At 47.5% G+C, this 21,158-nt stretch overlaps 1 protein-coding gene across 6 annotated transcripts in view; it reads right to left on the bottom strand.

The window, feature by feature from the left end:
- Positions 1 to 2,467: 2,467 nt before the first annotated feature.
- Positions 2,468 to 21,158, bottom strand: part of LOC116980302 (amyloid beta precursor protein) — a 162,366-nt gene continuing 143,675 nt past the window's right edge. For 2 of the 6 annotated variants that reach the window (XM_033032390.1, XM_033032392.1), the window contains 5 exons: positions 16,940 to 17,161; positions 12,490 to 12,543; positions 11,346 to 11,446; positions 9,913 to 10,059; positions 2,751 to 3,678 (listed from right to left, as the gene is read on the bottom strand). In XM_033032390.1, the coding sequence (XP_032888281.1) occupies positions 3,577 to 3,678; positions 9,913 to 10,059; positions 11,346 to 11,446; positions 12,490 to 12,543; positions 16,940 to 17,161 (626 nt within the window). In that variant the 3' untranslated portion in view covers positions 2,751 to 3,576. Of the gene's footprint in view, positions 3,679 to 9,912; positions 10,060 to 11,345; positions 11,447 to 12,489; positions 12,544 to 16,939; positions 17,162 to 21,158 lie in introns of all 6 variants that reach the window. The other 4 variants (XM_033032389.1, XM_033032393.1, XM_033032388.1 and 1 more) reach the window with 3 other exon arrangements.

Below are 21,158 nucleotides of genomic sequence, written 5' to 3'. Positions count from 1 at the left end.
TTATATGTTTATATTCCTGTTAATCTCTGTAAGGTGTCCTTGAGATGTCTGAAAGGCGCCCATAATAAAATTTATTATTATTATTATTATTAAGTGAGTAAGTTTATTGGCCAAGTATTCACATACAAGGAATTTGCCTTGGCGCTCCGCCCACAAGTAACATGACATACAGTGACAGTTACGAATGACTCAGAAAACACTAAACATTAATAATAATCAAACATTAATGATAAAACACCATTGATCAAGCATGTGAACCAACAAAATACCAGATGAAAGGGAGGCTACAGATTTTTGGCTGTTGAGTAGAGCAACTACTCGTGGGTAAAAACTGTTTTGTGGGAAGAAACCGGAGCACCCGAGGAAAAGTCACTGGGAGAAGGTGTAAACTCCGTACAGACAGCACCCGTGGACAGGATCGTGCTGGCCTTATTGAACCGGATGTTGGTCTCTCCTCACAAGATAAGCCTGTGCCCGGAGTGAACATTGGTTTACTCTTGCAACTATTGCCCTGGGCACGGGTTCACGATCTGGTAGTATATAAAACTCTGAGAGGCATAGATAAACCCCTGACACCCGTACTGTACTGAGTTAGACACAAAATGCTGGAGTAACTCAGCGGGGCAGGCAGCTTCTCTGGAGAGAAAGAATGGGCGACGTTTCGGGTCGAGACCCTTCTTCAGACTGTGGTCAGGGGAGGGACAAAGATAGAATGTAGTTGGAGACAGTAAGACTAGTGGGAGAACTGGGAAGGGGATGGAGAGAGAAAGCAAGGGCTATCTGAAGTTAGAGGAGTCAATGTTCATACCGCTGGGGTGTAAGATACCCAAGCGAAAAATATGAGGTGATGTTCCTCCAATTTGCGGTGGGCTTCACTCTGACAATGGAGGAGGCCCAGGACAGAAAGGCCAGATTGGGAATGGGAGGGGGAGTTGAAGTGCTGAGTCACCGGGAGATCAGGTAGGTTAAGACGGACTGAGCGGAGGTGTTCAGTGAAGCGATCGCCGAGCCTGCGCTCGGTCTCGCCGATGTAGAGAAGTTGACACCTGGAACAGCGGATACAGTCGATGACTGAGCGGAGGTGTACCGTGAAGCGATGGCACTGTACTGTTCTATGTTGTGAAGTGCAGTGGCTTTGCTTTGACGAGTGTGCCAGACGTCTCTGGAGCAGCGTTCTGCAGCTGCTATCCGAGCCGGAGAGGGGCGCGTCCTTTTGCTGGATGGTTGACCGCCAAAGTCTACGAGTGCACAATCCTGAGGTCAAGTTTAGTTGATCTCATCCCACCTCCCAGCCGACCCCATCAACATCAACACAGCTGCAGAACATTGTATCCTGTGTCTACCCTTCCCACTTCCTCCCAGGGGCCAAGAATAACGGCAGCATTTATGCAGAGCCGTTAATAACCTCGGGACGAGTTGAGGTTGAGGGTTTATTATTGTCACATGTTGCAGGGTACAGTGAAAAGCTTTGTTTTGTATGCTGTCCAAACAGATCAGATGTTTAGTGTTAGCTGGAGAAACACAGCGGGGTGAGGCAGCATCTATGGGACGAAGGAATAGGTGACGTTTCGGCTCGAGACCCTTCTTCAGATGCTGCCTCACCCGCTGAGTTTCTCCAGCATTTTTGTCTACCGTCGATTTTTCCAGCAACTGCAGTTCCTTCATAAACAGATGTTTTGTTTGAGTTTAGTTTAGAGATACAGCGTGGAAACAGGCCCTTCGGCCCACGCCGACCAGCGATCACCTCCTACTCTAGCACAGGGGTGGGGAACCTGCGGCCTTCTAGGCCATTAAGTGCGGCCTTTTGAATGAATCCAAATTTTGTAGAACAAATCCTTTTATTTTTATTAATATGTTTTTGTTCATCTTTTATTATTTTGATTTTAATCTTAAAATGAACGTATTTAAAATACCAAAGAGTAAAAGAAGATTCAACGAAATAATCCTCCCCGACTGACGGCCACAATTAAAACATTAGTAAGCTTAAGTCCTCCCTCCACCACCTCCAGTTTAAATTCCAATTTGGAATATTTTGGAGGGCCAAGAAACCAAGAACCAAGTCATGAGGGCTATTTTAACAAAATAATGTACATTTTGAAGTATATCTAATTGAAGATTCTTGGATGCGGTCTTATTACAGCTAACTTAATGTGGCATTCCAACATGAAAAGGTTCCCCACCCCTGCTCTAGCAATATCCTATACAATATTTTACCAAGGTCAATTAACCGACAAACTTGTACGTCTTTGGAGTGTGGGAGGAAACTGGAGCCCTGAAGAAAAAACCATGCGGGTCACGGGGAAAACGCACGAACTCCGTACAGACAGCACCCGTAGTCAGCATTGAACCCAGGACTTTGGCGCTGTGAGGCGGCGAATCTACCGCCACGCCACCCTGTCGCCAACACACGTTGACCACCAGCTTGACGCACGCATTGTTCGCAAAAATAAAACAAATCGAGTTACGGTTCAGTAAGAATCGTGTTAAATTTATTTATGTAATACATTGTAGAAAGCCATTCTTAAAGCTACATCTGTACAACCCACCTTACCACTGAGACACCTCTCAGTATATACATCTGTTGCAAGCATGACCCCATCGAAGCGCTAACTCTGCCAAGGGTAGATGCAAGTCACAGGGACTCACTAATACAGTTACATTCAAAAAAAAAAAAAAAAGAAAGGTTGACATGGGTAGAAGATCCTTAAGTGAATGACAATGAGAATAGCACACAAATCACAGGCACGGGATCCTAGCCATTTCCTTTATTCTGTAGCTCACGGACACTGTACAGCATCAAAGAAGATTTAGTTCAACAGCAGTTCTCTCGCAAAGGAAAAAAAGAAACAGAAAAAAAAGTTCCGACGTGTTAGCTGGAATATCAACAACACCAACACTACATTTTACTGCATAGTAAGCCTGCTTTATTACTCATCCCACCTTGTCACTTTCACCCCGACCCTAGCCTGCCCGCCCAAAAATAAAACCAAAATACCAAACCAGCATGGTATTTGCACCCTTGCAAAGTAGCTCAAATAGACCACGACAGAAGCACCTATGTAAGTAACCCCTATCCCCTTTTCACATCAGTCAGCACATATAGGTTAATAGCATGTCGCAATTTAAAAAGGACATCATAATCTGCACAAAAATCACAAGATTACAATACAACCTGCTAACAAACTACCTGATAAATAGCAATGGGGAGGGGGGGGGGGGGGGGGGGTGGGGGGAGGAGGAGGAAGAGGAGACAAGTATCATGCACTAGATACAGAGAAACCCTAACGATTCACAAAAAACATTCATTGATAAACCATGTAGTGAGAACAGTTAAAATGCTCATCAGGAATACACGTTTTTGATTCTTAGTTTTCGCTTCTTCCAGTTCAGGCAACTACTTGTGTTACAGCACAGCTGTTCAAAAAAGGCGAGGATGAGCGGAATAAATGGTACACGGAGTGTCTCGGCCAAGCTGAACACCACGCACAGCAGGAGCTGTCGTATGCTGTCCAGCTCGGGAGATTAGACTACTGTTTAGAACGAGCGCTCTTTTTTTTTTTGTTGTTTATTTTTTTTTTAGTTTTGCATCTGTTCGAAGAACTTGTAGGTGGGGTTCTCGTAGCCGTTCTGCTGCATCTTTGAGAGGTGGCGCTCCTCAGGAGTCACGGCAGCATCGACCTGCGGGGGGGAGGGGGGAGAGAACGGACATTCGCTCAGAGAGTAAAAAAATAATTGTGTCTCCTTTGATGGAAAGAATCCAAATCATCAAAGGAGTGTGGGCCAGCGGTCGATCTATTAACAGAAGGTAGACAAAAAAGCTGGAGAAACTCAGCGGGTGAAGCAGCATCTATGGGGCGAAGGAAATAGGCAACGTTTCGGGCCGAAACCCTTCTTCAGACTGATGTAGGGTGGGAACAGGGAGAAGAAAGGAAAAAGGAAGAGGAGGAGCCCGAGGGCTGAGGGAGAGCTGAGAAGGGGAGGAGACAGCAAGGGCTACCGGAAAATGGAGGGTGCAGACTGCCCAAGCGGAATATGAGGTGCTGCTCCTCCAATTTCCGGTGGTGCTCACTCTGGCCATGTAGGAGGCCCAGGACAGAGAGGTCGGATTTGGAATGGGCGGGGGAGTTGAAGTGCTGAGCCACCGGGAGATCAGGTTGGTTAATGCGGACCGAGCGGAGGTGTTCGGCGAAACGATCGCCAAGCCTACGCTTGGTCTATTAACAGAGTTTGATCTCACTCCAATTTAATGAAGGTTCGTTGGTGCGGGTGTCAGGGGTTACGGGGAGATGGCAGGAGAATGGGGTTGAGAGGGAAAGATAGATCAGCCATGATTGAATGGCGGAGTAGACTTAATGGGCCGAATGGCCTAATTCTGTTCCTTGAACATATGAACATTGACATAACCCTGTGGAAATGTTTTAGTTTAAAAAAAAGAGATATAGCGTAGACAAAGGCCCGTCAGGCCACCAAGTCCTCGCTCACCATCAAACACCCGTACACTCGTTCTATCCTACACACACTAGGGACAGTTTACAGAGCCCAATGAACCTACAGACCAGCACGTCTTTGGAGTGTGAGAGACACCAGGCCACGGGGAGAAGGTCCAAACTCTGTACAGACAAGCTCCCGTAGTCAAGAACAAACCCGGGTCTCTGGTGCTGTGAGGCAGCAACTCTACCGCTGTGCCACCGTGCCGCACTCAAAGTGAGGGGATGTCAAACTGATCATTCTTTCCTCAACTGCTTACGCACGGCTGATGTTTTAAAAGGCTTAATGGAGACGTCTGTGGGCTTGACATTAGTGCGAAGAGACACCATCAAAGCCAAGGCACAGAGGATATCGGCAAGCACAGAGAAGCAATCCGGAGCTCAGTTGTTTAAAGCAGGTTAGTATCTTCTGTGCATTGTTGGCTGCTTCTGGCAAATTAAAACAGGAACATGCTTGCTGTAAACTAATTTCTACACACACCTGGAATATTGTGTCACCGCACTGTCGAAGGGATTTGGTAAAGTTAGTGGTCTTTGGGTTTGATTTAAAATATAGAGGTGCAGAGTGGAATCTGGGTTGATCAGCGGGTCAGGAAGCATCGCTGGAGAACATGGATGTGGACATGGACACGGACACTTTGGATTGGGATCCTTTCGCAGACTGATGAACGACAGGAACAATGCAACGTTGGAAAACAAGAGACCTGGGCAGCCAATTGTTCCTTGATATTTAAAGGCGTGTTTAGTTAGCTCCTGAAACACCGGCACCATGGTGCAGCGGCCTAAAGGCCCTGTCCCACTTTCCCTAGTTACTCAAGAGCTCTCCGGAGTTTTCCCCTTGATTCGAACTCGGGGAATGTCGGTAGGAGTCCGTAGATGTTTCGTAGCGGCTCGTTATGCCACTCGGGGCATCAGGTAAGTCGGGACGTTTTTATCAACATGTTGAAAAATGTCCACGAGTTAAATAAATAGCCCCGAGTATCTACGAACGGCTATTACCGTAATTCTCCGAGTTCGAATCAAGGGGAAAACTCGGGAGAGTTTGTGAGTAACTCGGGAAAGTGGGACAGGGGCTTTACAGCGCCAGAGACTACGGGTGCTGTCTGTGCCGAGTTTGTACCATCTCCCCGTGACCTGCGTGGGCTTTCTCCGGGAGCTCTGGTTTTAGTCCACCTACACCCCAAAGATGTGGTGCTGGAAAGATCTATTGCCACGGTTCAGTTACTCAGTGCTGGGCCGGATAGGCTGGGTCTGTCTGTCTGTCTACCTAGGAGCGAAGGAGGCTGAGGGGCAAGATGATAGTTATATACAAAGGTAGATAGGATAGCCAGTATCCAGTCCCTCGTGTAAGGGGTGTCAAAAACTAGAGGGCAGAGCTTTAAGGCAGAGGTTAGAGAAATGGTAGGGGTATCTAAATTGGTTGAAAGTTAGAGACGAGGGTTATAAAGGGGGTCTAAGCAGTCATTTCTTCACACAAGCTATTTGGAATCTGTAATGAGTTGCCAGAGGTGGAGGCCGGAACAGTAACAGTGGTAACATTGAGGAGACAGTGGTTCAGAGAAACAATATGGAAAATTTTTCCCGCCTTCCATCACAGTGAGGAATGTGGAGGAGTCACTGTGGTGGATGTTTATGTTAAATTATGTTTTGTGGGTTCTGTTGCTTTTGTATTTGTATGACAGACTTGGCAAATGAAATTCCTCGTATGTTGCAAAACATGTGTGGCTAATAAATGTATTATTGTGATTAAAGTATTATTGTGATTGATTGTGAAACAGGCCCTTCGGCCCACATCACCCGTTCACAGTGGTTCTATGTTATTCACACCCTGCACGCTAGGGGCGATTTACAGAGGTCAAATAAAGTACAAACCCCCACGGGCACGTCTTTGGTATTTGGGAGGAAACCGGACCACCCGGAGGAGCCCCCCCCCCCCCCACCTCCAGGTCACAGGGAGAACGTGCAAACACCAGACACAGACAACACCCGAGGCCAGGATCGCACCCGGGTCTCTGGTGCTGTGAGGCAGCGATTCTATCAGCTGCGCCACCCATCTTGACGGATACTTGAATGGACAGGGCACAGAGGGATATGGAATTAATGCAGGCAAGAGGGATCAGTGGAGATAGGCATGGTGTTCAGCGTATATGTGGTAGGCTGACAGGCCTGTCACGATGCGTAGGAAAGAACGGCAGATGCTGGTTTAAATAGAAGGTAGACACAAAATAATGGAGTAACTCAGCGGGACAGGCAGAATCTCTGGAGAGAAGGAATGAGTGACGTTTCGGTTCGAGACCCTTCTTCAGACCCGTCGCTGTGCTGTGTGCGATTCTACGTGGATGTAAAAACTAGCAGGACCAGCTATTCCACAGAGCTGGTGCAGGGCTCTGCTCTGCTGAAGAATGTTGATCAGCAGCCAGGACAATGTATTCTGTAAAAAACTGCTGCTGCTGCTTCTGCCGTGTGTGGGGATGGAGTATTGAACTCCTAAATGATGTGTCTCATCTGTATTCACCTATTCGTGCTTCTCACAGCGTCTCCAGGGAACGCTGGCAATCATACGAGAACTCATTGCTGGCAGCTGCACTTAACCAGGGGGCAGGAGCTGTGGCTGAATCGCTGTTGCTGCCAGCACAGATGGTGGGAAATGGAAATGTGCAGCGTTACTGACAGGTCCCGGGTTCAGGCAGAGGGGCTCTGGCAGTGAACAGGAACAGGACTATGTAGATTAACCCTTATTTATCCATGACTAGAAATCCTTGTAGAGATGTCACGGCCGTGGGTGCTGGCATTTCGTTGATGGCAATGGTTTTAGACGGGTCCGTTGTTGGTGAATACGTGGCCCACGTGAGTCACTTTGTCGACTCGAAACCTGCACTCGAGGGGGTTGAGTTTGAGATTTACCTCCCTGGCACGATCCAAGACCTGCTTCAGGTTTTGAGTCATGCTCCATCCCTGCCTTCCCCTGTGCCCCCATCTCCACCGGTGTCTTCTCCTCCGTGTTCATCCGATAAGGGACTTGCTCCCTCAGATATGGATGAGGTGCACGAGGGGTATTATGCCCCTGTCCCACTTAGGAAACCTGAACGGAAACCTCTGGAGACTTTGTGCCCCACCCAAGGTTTCCGTGTGGTTCCCGGAGGGTTTTGTCAGTCTCCCTACCTGCTTCAACTACCTGCAACCTCCGGCAACCACCTGCAACCTCCGGGAACCGCACGGAGACCTTGGGTGGGGCGCAAAGTCTCCAGAGGTTTCCGTTCAGGTTTCCTAAGTGGGACAGGGCATTACCGTACCAGCGCAGTTTTGGTCCCCTAATTTGAGGAAGGACATTCTTGCTATTGAGGGAGTGCAGCGTAGGTTTACAAGGTTAATTCCCAGGATGGCGAGACTGTCATATGCTGAGAGAATGGAGCGGCTGGGCTTGTACAATCTGGAGTTTAGAAGGATGAGAGGCAATCTTATTGAAACATATAAGATTGTTAAGGGCTTGGATACGCTAGAGGCAGGAAACATGTTCCCAATGTTGGGGGAGTCCCGAACCAGGGGCCACAGTTTAAAAATAAGGGGTAAGCCATTTAGAACGGAGACGGGGAAACACTTTTTCTCACAGAGAGTTGTGAGTCTGTGGAATTCTCTGCCTCAGAGGGCGGTGGAGGCAGGTTCTCTGGATACTTTCAAGCGAGAGCTAGATAGGGCTCTTAAAGATAGCGGAGTCAGGGGATACGGGGAGAAGGCAGGAACGGGGTACTGATTGTGGATGATCAGCCATGATCACATTGAATGGCGGTGCTGGCTCGAAGGGCCTAATGGCCTACTCCTGCACCTATTGTCTATTGTGTCTGCAAGCCAAACCCGCTGATTGGAAAATTCACCGGCTACACTGTGACCCGTCTTGTTTTATGTGCTCACATATGCACAAGCATGTAGACGTAAAATAATGAATGCCAGCACCTACGGACATGACAGGTCTACAATGATTTCTAGACATGGATAAATAAGGGTTAAACTACAGACTGGGAATGAGGAAACGCGAGCTGTTCAAGGCTGGGCTTCTTCCACCTCATTCCCACAGCTGCTTGTGTTTAGTTCAGAGATACAGTGTGGAAACGGGCTCTTTGGCCCATCCAGTCCGTGCCGACCAGCGAACCCCGCACACTGTCACTATCCTACACACGCCAGGGACAACTTACAATTTTACCAAAGCCAATTAGCCTACAGACCTCTGTACGCCTACGGAGTGTGGGGAGGAGATCAGAGTAGCCGGAGAAAACCCACGCAGGTCACGGGGAGAATGTACAAACAGCGCAGTCAGGATGGAACCTGGGCCTCTGACGCTGTGAGGCAGCAACTCTACCGCTGCGACACCGTGGCCTTTGGGTTTCATTTAGAATAGAGAGATGCAGAGCAGAATCTGAGTTGCTCATCTCTGGAGAACATGGATGTGGAAGACAAGAGACCCAGGTAGCCAATTGTTCCTTGATATTTAAAGACGTGGTTAGTTAGCTCCTGAAACACCGGCACGATGGCGCAGCGGCCTAACAGCGCCAGAGACTACGGGTGCGGTCCGTTCTCCCCGTGACCTGCGTGGGTTTTCTCCGGAAGCTCTGGTTTCCTCCCACACCCCAAATATGTACAGGTTTGTAGGCTAATTGGCTTGGTAAAAATTGTAAATCGTCCCTAGTGTGTGTAGGGTATAATTTATTATGCCCCTGTCCCACTTAGGAAACCTGAACGGAAACCTCTGGAGACTTTGCGCCCCACCCAAGGTTTCCGTGCGGTTCCCGGAGGTTTTTGTCAGTCTCCCTACCTGCTTCCACTACCTGCAACCTCCGGCAACCACCTGGAACCGCACGGAAACCTTGGGTGGGGCGCAAAGTCTCCAGAGGTTTCCGTTCAGGTTTCCTAAGTGGGACAGGGGCATTTAGTGTACGGGGATCGCTGGACGTCATGGGCTCAGTGGACTGAATGGCTGTATCTATGAATCAAAAACTAAAAAAAACACATCCCCCCCTCCCCCTCATGAATAGCTCGGTATGTAAGGCTTGTGTTGAGGGGGGCCAGTGTGACAACCTGGAACTAATTCCCACATTCGACGCACCCGCCACAGTTTGCTAACCCCATGCTGCAGTTCCCGCGTCGAGAGGTCCAGGAAGCGGTGCCGATGATGACACGTGCGCCGGGGATGAGCGATGAAAATTGCCAGGATAAATCACTTGCTTGCCACGAGTGAAAAATGTTCACCCAGGCCCAGCGTCAGACACAATGATAGCTCAGCGGTAAATCAAAGCCGCGGGAGGGAGGTGGTGAGGGGAGCGGAGGGGAAGGGGAAGAAGAAAGCCGATTTAAAAAATAAAAAACAGCCGGCAAATATAAAGGGTGCGATTGGACTGGTTACTTGGGTCTCAGCGGCTAATGAATGACTTACCTCAACCACCCCGTGATGGATCGATGTGTATTGCTTCTTTTTGAGCATCACCAGAGTGATGACAATCACGGTCGCTATGACGACGCCTCCAACCATGAGACCAATGATAGCTCCTTTATTTGATCCAACATCCTCTGGGAAAAACACCTACAAAGAAACGCATAAATAATAACCCGTTCCTGCCAGGTCCCGCGAGAACCCTGTTCATGTTACTGGAACCGGGGCCGATCTCACAGGCTCATTTTCGCAGCGAGCAGTGGATTTTATAACCCGTGCATGTGGCCCCATCCTTGTATGGAGAATCCAGCCTCTTTATATATCATTAGCAAAACAGCTGCCTGTCTATGTTTCATTAATCCCCAAACATACAAGATCCTTAATCCTTCGAGAACGGTGGTGACATTTCGCAAAACCAAATGACTTCAATTTATTTCCAAAGGACACAAACATTTTTTAACGCTGCCTAAAAATTCAATTAGTGCAACAGAGACAGGCAGAGATATATATATATATATTTTTTAATGGAAAGCACTCAGCGAAAAGCATTTTTCATCGTTCTGCAAGACCCGCCCTGCGCTGAATGGCAAATCGGTTGACATTCAAAGGGGCAATCTTCCAAAATAATTGAAACTGACAACAACCAGATTACATTTATTCCCAGTTGCATCAATTAAATTAGCACATCTAAGACTTAAAATAAAGGCATGCAATCAAGCCCATTCTGAAGTCTGAATTCAGAAATTGACGGCCTGATTAAATATTTAAAATTTAAAATAGGGTTAGTGACTGGCCCCCAATAAACAGGTTAAAAAGCAATAGTTCTCCAAAACAGGCATCAATAGACAATAGTTGCAGGAGTAGGCCATTCGGCCCTTCGAGCCAGCACCGCCATTCACTGTGATCATGGTTGATCACCCACAATCAGTACCCCGTTCCTGCCTTCTCCCCATATCCCCTGAATCCTCTATCTTTAAGAGCTCTATCCAACTCTCTCTTGAAAGCATCCAGAGAATTGGCCTCCGCTGCCTTCTGAGGCAGAGAATTCCACAGATTCACAACTCTCTGGGTGAGAAACGTTTTTCCTCAACTCCGTTCTAAACGGCCGACCCACTTATTCTTAAACTGTGACCAGAGCAATTGAAACAACATTTTGCAAAGGTTTAGATTACAACATTGAAGCAAAGAACAGGAAAAAAAACGCAATGGAATGTGCTTGAGGCTCCTGCCCATTGCTCCAAGGTTCAAAGTGTCACAGAACGGCTGCCTGATATTCATCATCATGGAATAGAATGGGAACAGAATGTGAACAATTTATTAAATGGTGGAGTCATTCGGTCCGCCTGCTGCCTTGAACTGAGGTTTAAGCTGATCGGAGCTGATGCATCCCTTAACACTTGTTAAATGACTTGCAACATCTTGCTAATGCCACTCACCAGCTTCTGATGGTGCACCTCATACCCAGAGTCCTGATGGAATTCAGTTTCCATCTTCACTTCAGCGATTTCCTCCATCTTAATCCCGGTGAGTCCAGACCCTAAGTAACATACAGAGAGCCGTTAAGGACCCCGTTCTCTAAAGAGAATTCGAGACAGACGGTGTGGTTGAGATCTAGGCGAATATACCTATCCACTGATGGACACTATGACTGGCCTCAGTTGCAAGGCTGGGAAGAGAACATTATTTGGCAGCGAAGCTGTGCTCAAATTAGACGGGTGCAAGGGATGCAGTGATAGGGAGAGATGCAGAAATCCTAGCTCCTCAGGTCAGTTTAGTGTATAGTCACGTGCACCGAGGTACAGTGAAAAGCTTTCGTTGCGTGCTATCCAGTCAGCGGAAAGAGGGTATGTGATTACAATCGAGCCATTTACAGTGTACAGATACATGATAAGGGGATAACTTCCAGTGCAAGATAAGGTCTGATCAAAGATAGTCCGAGGGTCACCAATGAGGTAGATATTTTTCAGGACTCTCAGTCAGTTCAGATTCAGATTCAGATTCAGATTCAACTTTATTGTCATTGTGCAGTGTACAGTACAGAGACAACGAAATGCGGTTATCATCTGCCCAGAAGAGCGAACATAGAATATGAGCAATAAATATATATACGTACATACAGTCGGCGTAGTGCAATTTTTTTTCTGGGGGTAGGAGTGTCCGGGGGGGGGGACTGGCAATCACCGAGGTACAGAGTTAAGTAATGTAACAGCCGCAGGGAAGAAGCTGTTCCTGGACCTGCTGGTCCATCAACGGAGAGACCTGTAGCGCCTCCCGGATGGTAGGAGGGTAAACAGTCTGTGGCTGGGGTGAGAGCAGTCCTTGACGATGCTGCTAGTTTATTGTCACGTGTACTGAGGTACAGTGAAAAGCATTTGTTGCGTGGTGTCCAGCCAGCGAGTGTGAAGACCCACAGATGATGCCTTACATGCGGGCTTACAAAAGAGCTCCCTCCAACCTAATTGGGCATTTCATCCTTGTTATCAAGGGCAGGCTACGCAGGTTGTAGGTAGAACCCAAGGAGAAGTGATTCTGACAAAGCGCACACAGTTAGCGTTGGTTAAAAGCCAAGCCAATGGATACCTGGTCGAGTGGTAAGCCCTCGGTCTGGAGCTGGCCGTGCATCCACTGGTTCAACTGCGAGTGGTTATTGGGAGACAGAAACAAAAGAGCAAATAAAAAAATCACCAGCTGGCAGGAGAGACAAATTAGCAGCAATTGAAGGAAGCACGAGCAGTGTATTAAAGCCTTTCCCATAACCACGTCTAAATCCCCCCCCCCCCCCCCCCGACAATCCAAACGGGCGGCATCATAAGCTTATAATTAGGCCATTCGGCCCTTCAAGTCTACTCCGCCAGTCAATCATGGCCGACTTTCCCTCCCTTTTAACCCCATTCTCCTGCCTGGTCCCCATAACCCCCGACACCCATACTAGTCAAGACCCAAAGGACAACTGAACACAAACCACACGCTTTAGTTAAACTTACACCAGGGTTGAGTGCTGAAGGGAAAAAAGTTGCTTATTTGTGGGGGGTTTTTGGTTTAAGTATTAGATGGTGGTTGCAATTATAAAATGTCGCCACAAACGTACTCTGCAGGAGTTTATACCTGAAAATAAAATGAGGGTATAAAAAGTCAAGAGACACAAGGAACTGCAGATGCTGGAACATTGAGCAAAGCATAAAGTGCTGGAGGAACTCAATGGGTCAAACAGCATCTGTGGAAGGAATGGATGGGCGACATTTCAGGTCGGGACTTTTTTTTTTTCAGACGCAAAAAGCACAAGTCGTGGGAATTTTTCTCATGGCGGTTTAGCACCCTGCAATTGCTCTCCATAAACACGGGCAGCTGCCAGTCCTTGCGCAGTGCGCAGCAGCAGTGCAGAGCCGCAATCCGCTCACGTGGAAGAGGACGAGTGCAATCACTTTAGTCGGACCGTAATAATGGGAAGGAGCAAATGTCTGGCGCCAGGTATGGGCGACATGGAAAAAGGAACACGTTCCTTGAAACAGCATGAAGAAATCTGCAGATGCTGATGCTGGGGTGGTGCTGCTGCCTTACAGCGCCAGAGACCCGAGTTCGATCCTGACTATGGGTGCTGTCTGCATGAAGTTTGTACGTTCTCCCCGTGAGTTTTCTCCGGGTGCTCCTCCCACGCTCCAAAGATGTTCCTCCATGGCCAGAGGGAGCACCACCGGAAATTGGAGGAGCAGCACCTCATATTCCGCTTGGGCAGTCTGCACCCCAGCGGCTTGAACAATGACTTCTCCAATTTCCGGCAGCCCTTATTGTCTCCTTCCCTTCTCAGGTCTCTCTCAGCCCTCTGGCTCCTCCTCTTCCTTTCTTCTTCCCGCCCCCTATCTGGAACTAGATAAAATGAATCACCTCTTACTGCACATGATCCATATCCCTCCATTCCCTCCACATATCCATGTACCTATCTAAAAGTATCTGAAATGCCCCTATTGAATGTGCCTCCACCACCATCCATGTGTAAAAAACACTTGGCCCGCACACCCTCTTTGAACTTTGCTCCTCTCACTTTAAAGTGATATCTTCTAGTATTTAATGTTTCCATCCAGAACCCTGTGCCGTTCATAAGTTTTAGATACTTTATCAAGTCTCCCCTCATTGAGTGGGGGTGGAGAGGATGTTTCCCCTAGTGGGAGAGATCCATCGAGGACCAGAGGCCGCAGCCTCAGAATGGAAGGACTTACATTGAGATAGGAGATGAGGAATTTATTTGGTCAAGAGGGTGGTGAATCTGTGGAATTCAAAGCCACAGAAGGCTGTGGAGGCCTCCAATGGATACTTTTAAGGCGGAGGTTGAGATTCTTGATTAGTACGGGTGTCAGAGGTTATGGGGAGAAGGCAGGAGAATGTGGTTGAGAGGGGAATGTAGATCAACCATGGTTGAATGGCGGAGTCGACTTGATGGGCCGAATGGCCTAATTCTGCCCCTACAATTTAAGAGCTTATAAACTCAGCCTCTGGTTGATTTGACATGTATAACTGGGTAATTGAAAATTATTAAAATGACTAAGTATGGGAGCTGCAATCGTAAATTTCCAGAACCTAATTATGTTTATCACAGCACAAGAGCTGGGTTGCAGAACACAATAATAATTAGGTTCAAGTTTTAAGCAGCGTTTTATTTTGAAGGTTTATTCGTTTCATATACGCCGTCTTTTTTTAACTGCATTTGTAACAGTTCGGCATGCAGGTAGATTTGATCTATTCAATTTAATTCAATTCAACCTATCCTGCAAACCAGGACATCATTTCCATTTAGCTAGTGGAGATAAAAGAGAACTGCACACTCAGTGAGGGAGAGCGAAACAAGCGCTGAATAAAAAAATATGAGAAGTACTTTCCTCAGTCGACGGAGCCTGGGTCGACAGAGGGCGCGGCTGGGGCCTGGGCCTGCGCCAGGAGGGGACTCGGTGGTGATAGCGGAGAGGTCGGCGCGGCGATCGACGAGGGCGCCGACCGGCGGATGAGGACGGACCACGTGGGAGTGAGAATGCCGGCGCGGGGGCAGGAACAAAGGAGGACCTGGCGTGGGGGGAACGCCGTGAGGGAGGGGGGAGAACAATGGAGGACCTGGCGTGCGGGGAACGCCGTGAGGGAGGGGGAGGGGGGAAGCAGGGAAGAACAAACGTGGACCTGGTGCGGGATACTTTGTGACTTTGTCCCCGCCCTTTATGTGGCAGCTATTTGCATACCTTGCGTACGTACGCAAGCAAAGAATGTCACTGTGACTTGCCAAATGTGACAATAAAACATTCATTCATGACGTCTCTTCCTCTTTTATGAGAAGGAGATCCAGAGTTTAGAGTTTTGACAGCAGAAGGCCGGGTTGCCGGTAGTGGAATGACTAAATATGGGAACGGGAGGCCAGGATCGGTGCCTGTTTCCATGTTGTAACTCTAAACAACATTGGAAGAATGCAGATATATTGGACGGCTATGGGCCTGAGGGTTACTACAGGGGTTAGGAGGAGCAAGGTCAGGCAGGCATTTGGAAATCAAAATACTTTTAAATGGCCAGGAGGTTAATTTGTGGACCATATGATGCTCAAACTTGCAAATTTCTATCAGAGTTTGATTAGCCGATCTTCGTTGAAGGGCGGCAATTAGTCCCTGGTTGGAACAGGGAAGGAATTAGGGGAATAAATTATTTAGGATGCTCATTCAAGTGACGTTTGCCCACGCACCCCACCCCCTGAAAAATAAATTTGTTTAAGAAGGAACTGCAGATGCTGGAAAATCGAAGGTACACGAAAAAGCTGGAGAAGCTCAGCGGGTGCAGCAGCATCTATGGAGCGAAGGAAAAAGGCAACGTTTCGGGCTGAAACCCTTCTAGTCTGAAGAAGGGTTTCGGCCCGAAACGTTGCCTTTTTCCTTTGCTCCATAGATGCTGCTGCACCCGTTGAGTTTTTCCAGCTTCTTCGTGTACCCTGAAAAAGAAAGCGTGCTGCTGCTGCTGTGAACTTCAGACTTTAAGTTGTGTCAGAAGGAACTGCAGATGCTGTTTTAAACCGTAGATAGACACAAAAAGCTGGAGTAACTCTGAGGGACAAGCAGCATCTCTGGAGAGAAGGAATGGGTGACGTTTCGGGTCGAGACCTTTCTTCAGTCTGAAGAAGGGTCTCGACACGAAACGTCACCCATTCCTTCTCTCCAAAGATGCTGCCTGTCCCGCTGAGTTACTCCCGCTTTTTGTGTCTCTCCTCAGACTTTAAGTTGTTCCCATTGACCCAAAACAAAGCTGTCGGAATCTATGTGTAGGAGGGAACTACAAATGCTGGTTTACACCGAAGATAGACACAAAATGCTGGAGTATGTCAGCGGGACAGGCAGCATGTTTGGAGAGAAGGAATGGCTGACATTTTGGGTCTTCGGGCCTGAAGAAGGGTCTCGACCTGAAACGTCACCCATTCCTTCTCTCCCGAGATGCTGCCTGTCCCGCTGAGTTACTCCAGCATTTTAAGTCTATCTGTTGGCATCTGTCTGCGGCTGTGAGGGAAGAGGGAGAAGAAGAAAGAGAAACAGGCTTGGGTCGATGAAAAGATGGCTCCTGCATTGGTTTGTGGAGACATTTAATAATTGAACACACCAACTTCTCCAAATGGAACTGTGGAGAAAAATGTGGCAAATTCAAATTAGTACTTTACTTCAAATTAATTTGTTGCCGTATTTCCTGAAGGTCGAAAGAGACGAGCTAAATTCTGAATCATTCTTCCAACAAAGGAAATTCTTATCCAGTTTACTGTTACTCGATTAAAATGGAAACAAAACAATCAAATCCCTCCAGCTGTCAGTGGTTCAATTATGATATTAAATGCTAGTTTCAACCAATATAAAATGCACACAGTTAAATAAAGAAAATATTTCAAAATGCAAAGTCACCCGATACCAAATCCTAGCAAAATCCAGCAGTCAGGCAAACTGAATGTTACATTGCTGCCTCCAACTATTATCTGCCATCTTTATCTTAGTGCTCAGTTGCAGGTCCCGGTTTGATCTACTACCTTCGTTCTCCGTGTTGGCAGGGATGGAGTCAATGACAAATGGGTGCTGAGGCTGCAGGTCGTCCAGGCTGAACTCCCCGTCGTTTGCAAGGAGCTCGATGGTTGTCTTGGTCTCGGAGAGGGAAGGGACCAGCGCATCGTTGCCGTAGCTGATGCGTGTGTCGCTGACGGAGTTTGCCATCATGTCGTCCATGTAGCTCCTCTCCTTCTGCAGCAGCTCATCTGCGCAAACACAAGTCACGCTCTTGGAGTGTCGCAGCAACAGTGACTCAACGATGGAGCCGCATGCACAAGCTTCACCCCCCCCCCCCCATTTTTAATTTCACGAGGCAAGTTGCCCTCAGCACCATCACCTGCCAGGCTTTGTCCTGCCCCTTCATTCTTCTAGCTTTCTTATCCCCCCCCCCCCATTCCTCCCGCCCCCGACCCCTGCAATCAGTCTGAAGAAGTGTCCCGACCCAAAACATTACCCGTTTCTTCTCTCCAGAGATGCTGCCTGTACAGCTGAGCTACTCCAGCATTTTGTGTCTATCTTCAGTTTAAAACAGCATCAACAGTTCCTTCCTTCCCATTCCCCCAGGTTTAGTATAGAGATATAGCATGGAAACAGGCCTTCCAGTACTGACGAAGGTTCTTCCAGTACTTTGTTTTTTTTTTTGCTCCTTTCCTTTCAGACTGGATTTACTTTAATAAAATGAAAAAGATTTTAAATAAGAGGATTATTGATTTTTCAATTTCAGATAAATGTATGAAGCCTGTTACCAAAGGTTGGTGTAAACTCAGATCATCGCTGAGCAGTAATTGCAGAGAGATTTAAAAAGCATCATTCTTTTATCTGGTGTCTCAGACTTACATAACACCGCTATCTGTGATTCTGTAAACAGCAACTGACTACAAACAGCAGATACGCAGAAAAACATCCTGGGTAGAATCTGTTCATGGTGTTAAATTTAAAAAAACACCTCGTGGGTTTGGAATTTTGATTTTCATCTGGATATTCTTCCAAAGCAAGGCACTTACAATATTTTAATTGCAGAGGGAAGTGCAATAACCTCACCGCAGCAAACAGCGATTGAGATTTTTCTGTTGGTATAGCACTGGGAAATAGAAAGACTTATTTTCAACGTTTTCAGCTTTGGATATAGAACATATTGTTATTGCCACAGGCACCAATCATGACTAACACTCAATTCACACAATGGTAAATTGATGTTTTAAAATACCAAAGGAAGGCAAAGGCATTGGAAATTTAGCATTCACAGTGGCGTAGCGATAGAATTGCTGCCTCACAGAGCCAGAGGCCCGGGTTCGATCCTGACCACACCGTACTGCTGTCTGTACGGAGTTTGGACGTTCTCCCTGTGACTGCGTGGGTTTCCTCCGGGTGATCCGGTTTCCTCCCACATAAGGTCATAAGTGATAGGAGTACAATTAGGTCTACTCTGCCATTCGATCATGGCTGATCTATCTCTCTCTCCCAATCCCAATCTCCTTCCTTATCCTCATAACCTCTGACACCCGTACTAATCAAGAATCTATCTATCTCTGCCGTCAAAATATCCACTGATTTGACCTCCACAGCCTTCACCATCCTGTGATTACAGAAATGTCTCCTCATCTCTTTCCTAAAAGAACGTCCTTTAATTCTGAGCCTATGACCTCTAGTCCTAGACTCTCCCACTAGTGGAAATATCCTCCCCGCATCCACTCTATCCAGGCCTTGCATTATTCTGTATGTTTCAATGCGGTCCCCCCTCATTCTTCTAAACTCCAGCGAGTACAGGCCAAGTGCCGACAAACGCTCATCATAGGTTAACCTACTCATTCCTGGAATCATTCTTGTAAACCTCTTCTGGACTCTCTCCAGAGCCAACACATCCTTCATCAGATATGTTGCCTAAAATTGCTCACAATATTCCAACTGTGGCCTTATAGAGCCTCCGCATTGCATCGCCATTTTTGTATACAAGCCCTCTTGTATACAATGCTAACATTGAATTTGCTTTCATTACTACCGATGTCGACTTGCAGATTAACTTTTTGGGAATCCAACACTATCACTCCCAAGTTCCTTTACACCTCCGATTTCTGGATTCTCACCCCATTTAGAAAATAGCCTACGCCTTTATTCCTACTACCAAAATGCATGAGTCCACGCTTGGCTGCACTATATTCCATCTGCCACTCTCTCAACCTGTCCAAGCCCTTCAGCAGAGTCCCTGCTGTCTCTACACTACCTGCCTTCCACCTATTTTTGTATCGTCCTCAAAGTTGGCCACAAAGCCTTCAATGGCAAAGACGTGCAGGTTTGTAGGTTGATTGGCTTCTGTAAATGGTTCCTAATGTGTAGGATAGAACTAGCGTACGGGTGATCGCTGGTCGGCGTGGACTCGGTGGGCTGAAGGGTCCGTTTCCACGCTGTATCTCTAAACTAAATAGATCGGCTTGAAAAGGAAGTTCGGCATTCTTGCATTGTGAAAATGGGAGCATATTTACTTTGTTTAAAATACGAGCAGCATTTGGTGCCCTGCCACATCACTAGTCTAAAGCCATAGTCAAGGTGAAAGGACGTTGATTAAGTGCAAGGCCTGCTCTCACAATATTAGCAACAAGCCAACAAACGGGGCTATGTTCTCATGGAATCCGAGTGTTTAGTGATTTAAAGACCTGGCAGAAGCCACCTAGTTTCATTTGGTAACCTTATTAATGTTGCTTAATGTTCATTTAAAGGATTTTATTTATCGATTGGTTCTGCCACAGTTGCTATTTGGCTTCAACTTAAAGTGATGCTAATCAGTGGTGCAGTGCTGAGGTGTTTTTTGTTACATTTAACAAGGCTACTGAATATTCTTACTTCTAAGGGGCGGCACTGTGGCTCTGTGGGTAGAGTCACTGCCTCACAGCGTCAGACTCGGGTGCGATTCTGACCTCGGGTGCTGTCTGTGTGGAGTTTGCAAGTTCTCCCTGTAATCACGTGGGTTTCCTCCGGGTGCTCTAATTTCCTCCCGCATCCCAAAGACTTGTGGCATTGCAGGTTAATTGGCCACTACAATTTGAGCCGTGTGTGTGTGTGTAGATAGCGGATGAGAAAGTGGGATAACATGGAACTAGTGTGGACGGGTGATCGATGGTGGGCATGGACTCAGTCGGCCGAAGGGCCATGCTGTATCTCTAAACTCTAGCTTTCTCTTTACGAGGTTACTGCCAGGATTTGAGGGGGGCTGAGCTATGGGAAGAGGTTGGGCAGGCTACGACTTTATTCCCTGGGGTTGGAGTCATAGAGTGATAGTGTGGAAACAGGCCCTTTGGCCCAACTCGCCCACACCGGCCAACAATGTCCCAGCTACCTTAGTCCCACTTGCCTGCGCTTGGTCCATAACCCACCGAACCTGCCTATCCATGTACCTGTCCAACTCCTTCTTAAACGATGGGATAGTCCCAGCTTCAACAACCTCCTCTGGCAGCTTGTTCCATACACCCACCACTCTGTGTGAAAATGTTACCCCTCGGATTCCCATTAAATCTTTTCCCCTTGACCTTAAACCTATGTCCTCTGGTCCTCGATTCCCCTAGGAGACTCACGATAATTCTCACGAGGCTGAGGGATGATCTTACAGAGGTGTACAAGATCAGAAGGGGGGATAGATAGGGTGAATGCAGAGTCTTTTACACAGGGTAGAGGAATCAAGGACCAGAGGATGGAGATTTAAGGTTTAATACAAACCCAAGGGGCTATATTTTTCACTTAGACGAGGGGTGATATTTGGAAGGAGGTGCCAGATGTGGTGGTTGAGGCAGATATTATCATAGAATTTAAAAGACACTTGGACAGACATGTGGATAGGAAAGGCTTAGCGGGGATATGAGCCCATTGCTGGCAGGTGGGACTAGTGTAGATGAGGCATCTTGGTCGACACGAAGGGCCTGTTTCGGTGCTCTATGACTCTACGGTCTGTCCAGAAAGTCCTGCTTGTGAATCTTTGGCAGGACGCACCAGGGGGCTGCCTAAAACCTGCAACACTTCAGGGCCAGAAGTTGCAGAGGGAAGATCTCCTGAGGAAAACCAGATCCATGACTGGGGAGCATTAGCTTGACTTCCGTGTTGAGGTTGTGGTCCAGAGGCACGTATCAGGTGGTGTCTTGAGATCTGATGCTTGGCGAGTCAGGGGATATGGGGAGAAGGCATGAATGGGGTACTGATTGGGGATGATAAGCCATG

Source organism: Amblyraja radiata, chromosome 14 (assembly GCF_010909765.2).
Source record: "Amblyraja radiata isolate CabotCenter1 chromosome 14, sAmbRad1.1.pri, whole genome shotgun sequence".
Classification (NCBI taxonomy): Eukaryota; Metazoa; Chordata; class Chondrichthyes; order Rajiformes; family Rajidae; genus Amblyraja; species Amblyraja radiata.
The sequence above is the reverse complement of the archived record's forward strand: the minus strand, read 5'-3'. Positions and strand labels throughout refer to the sequence as shown.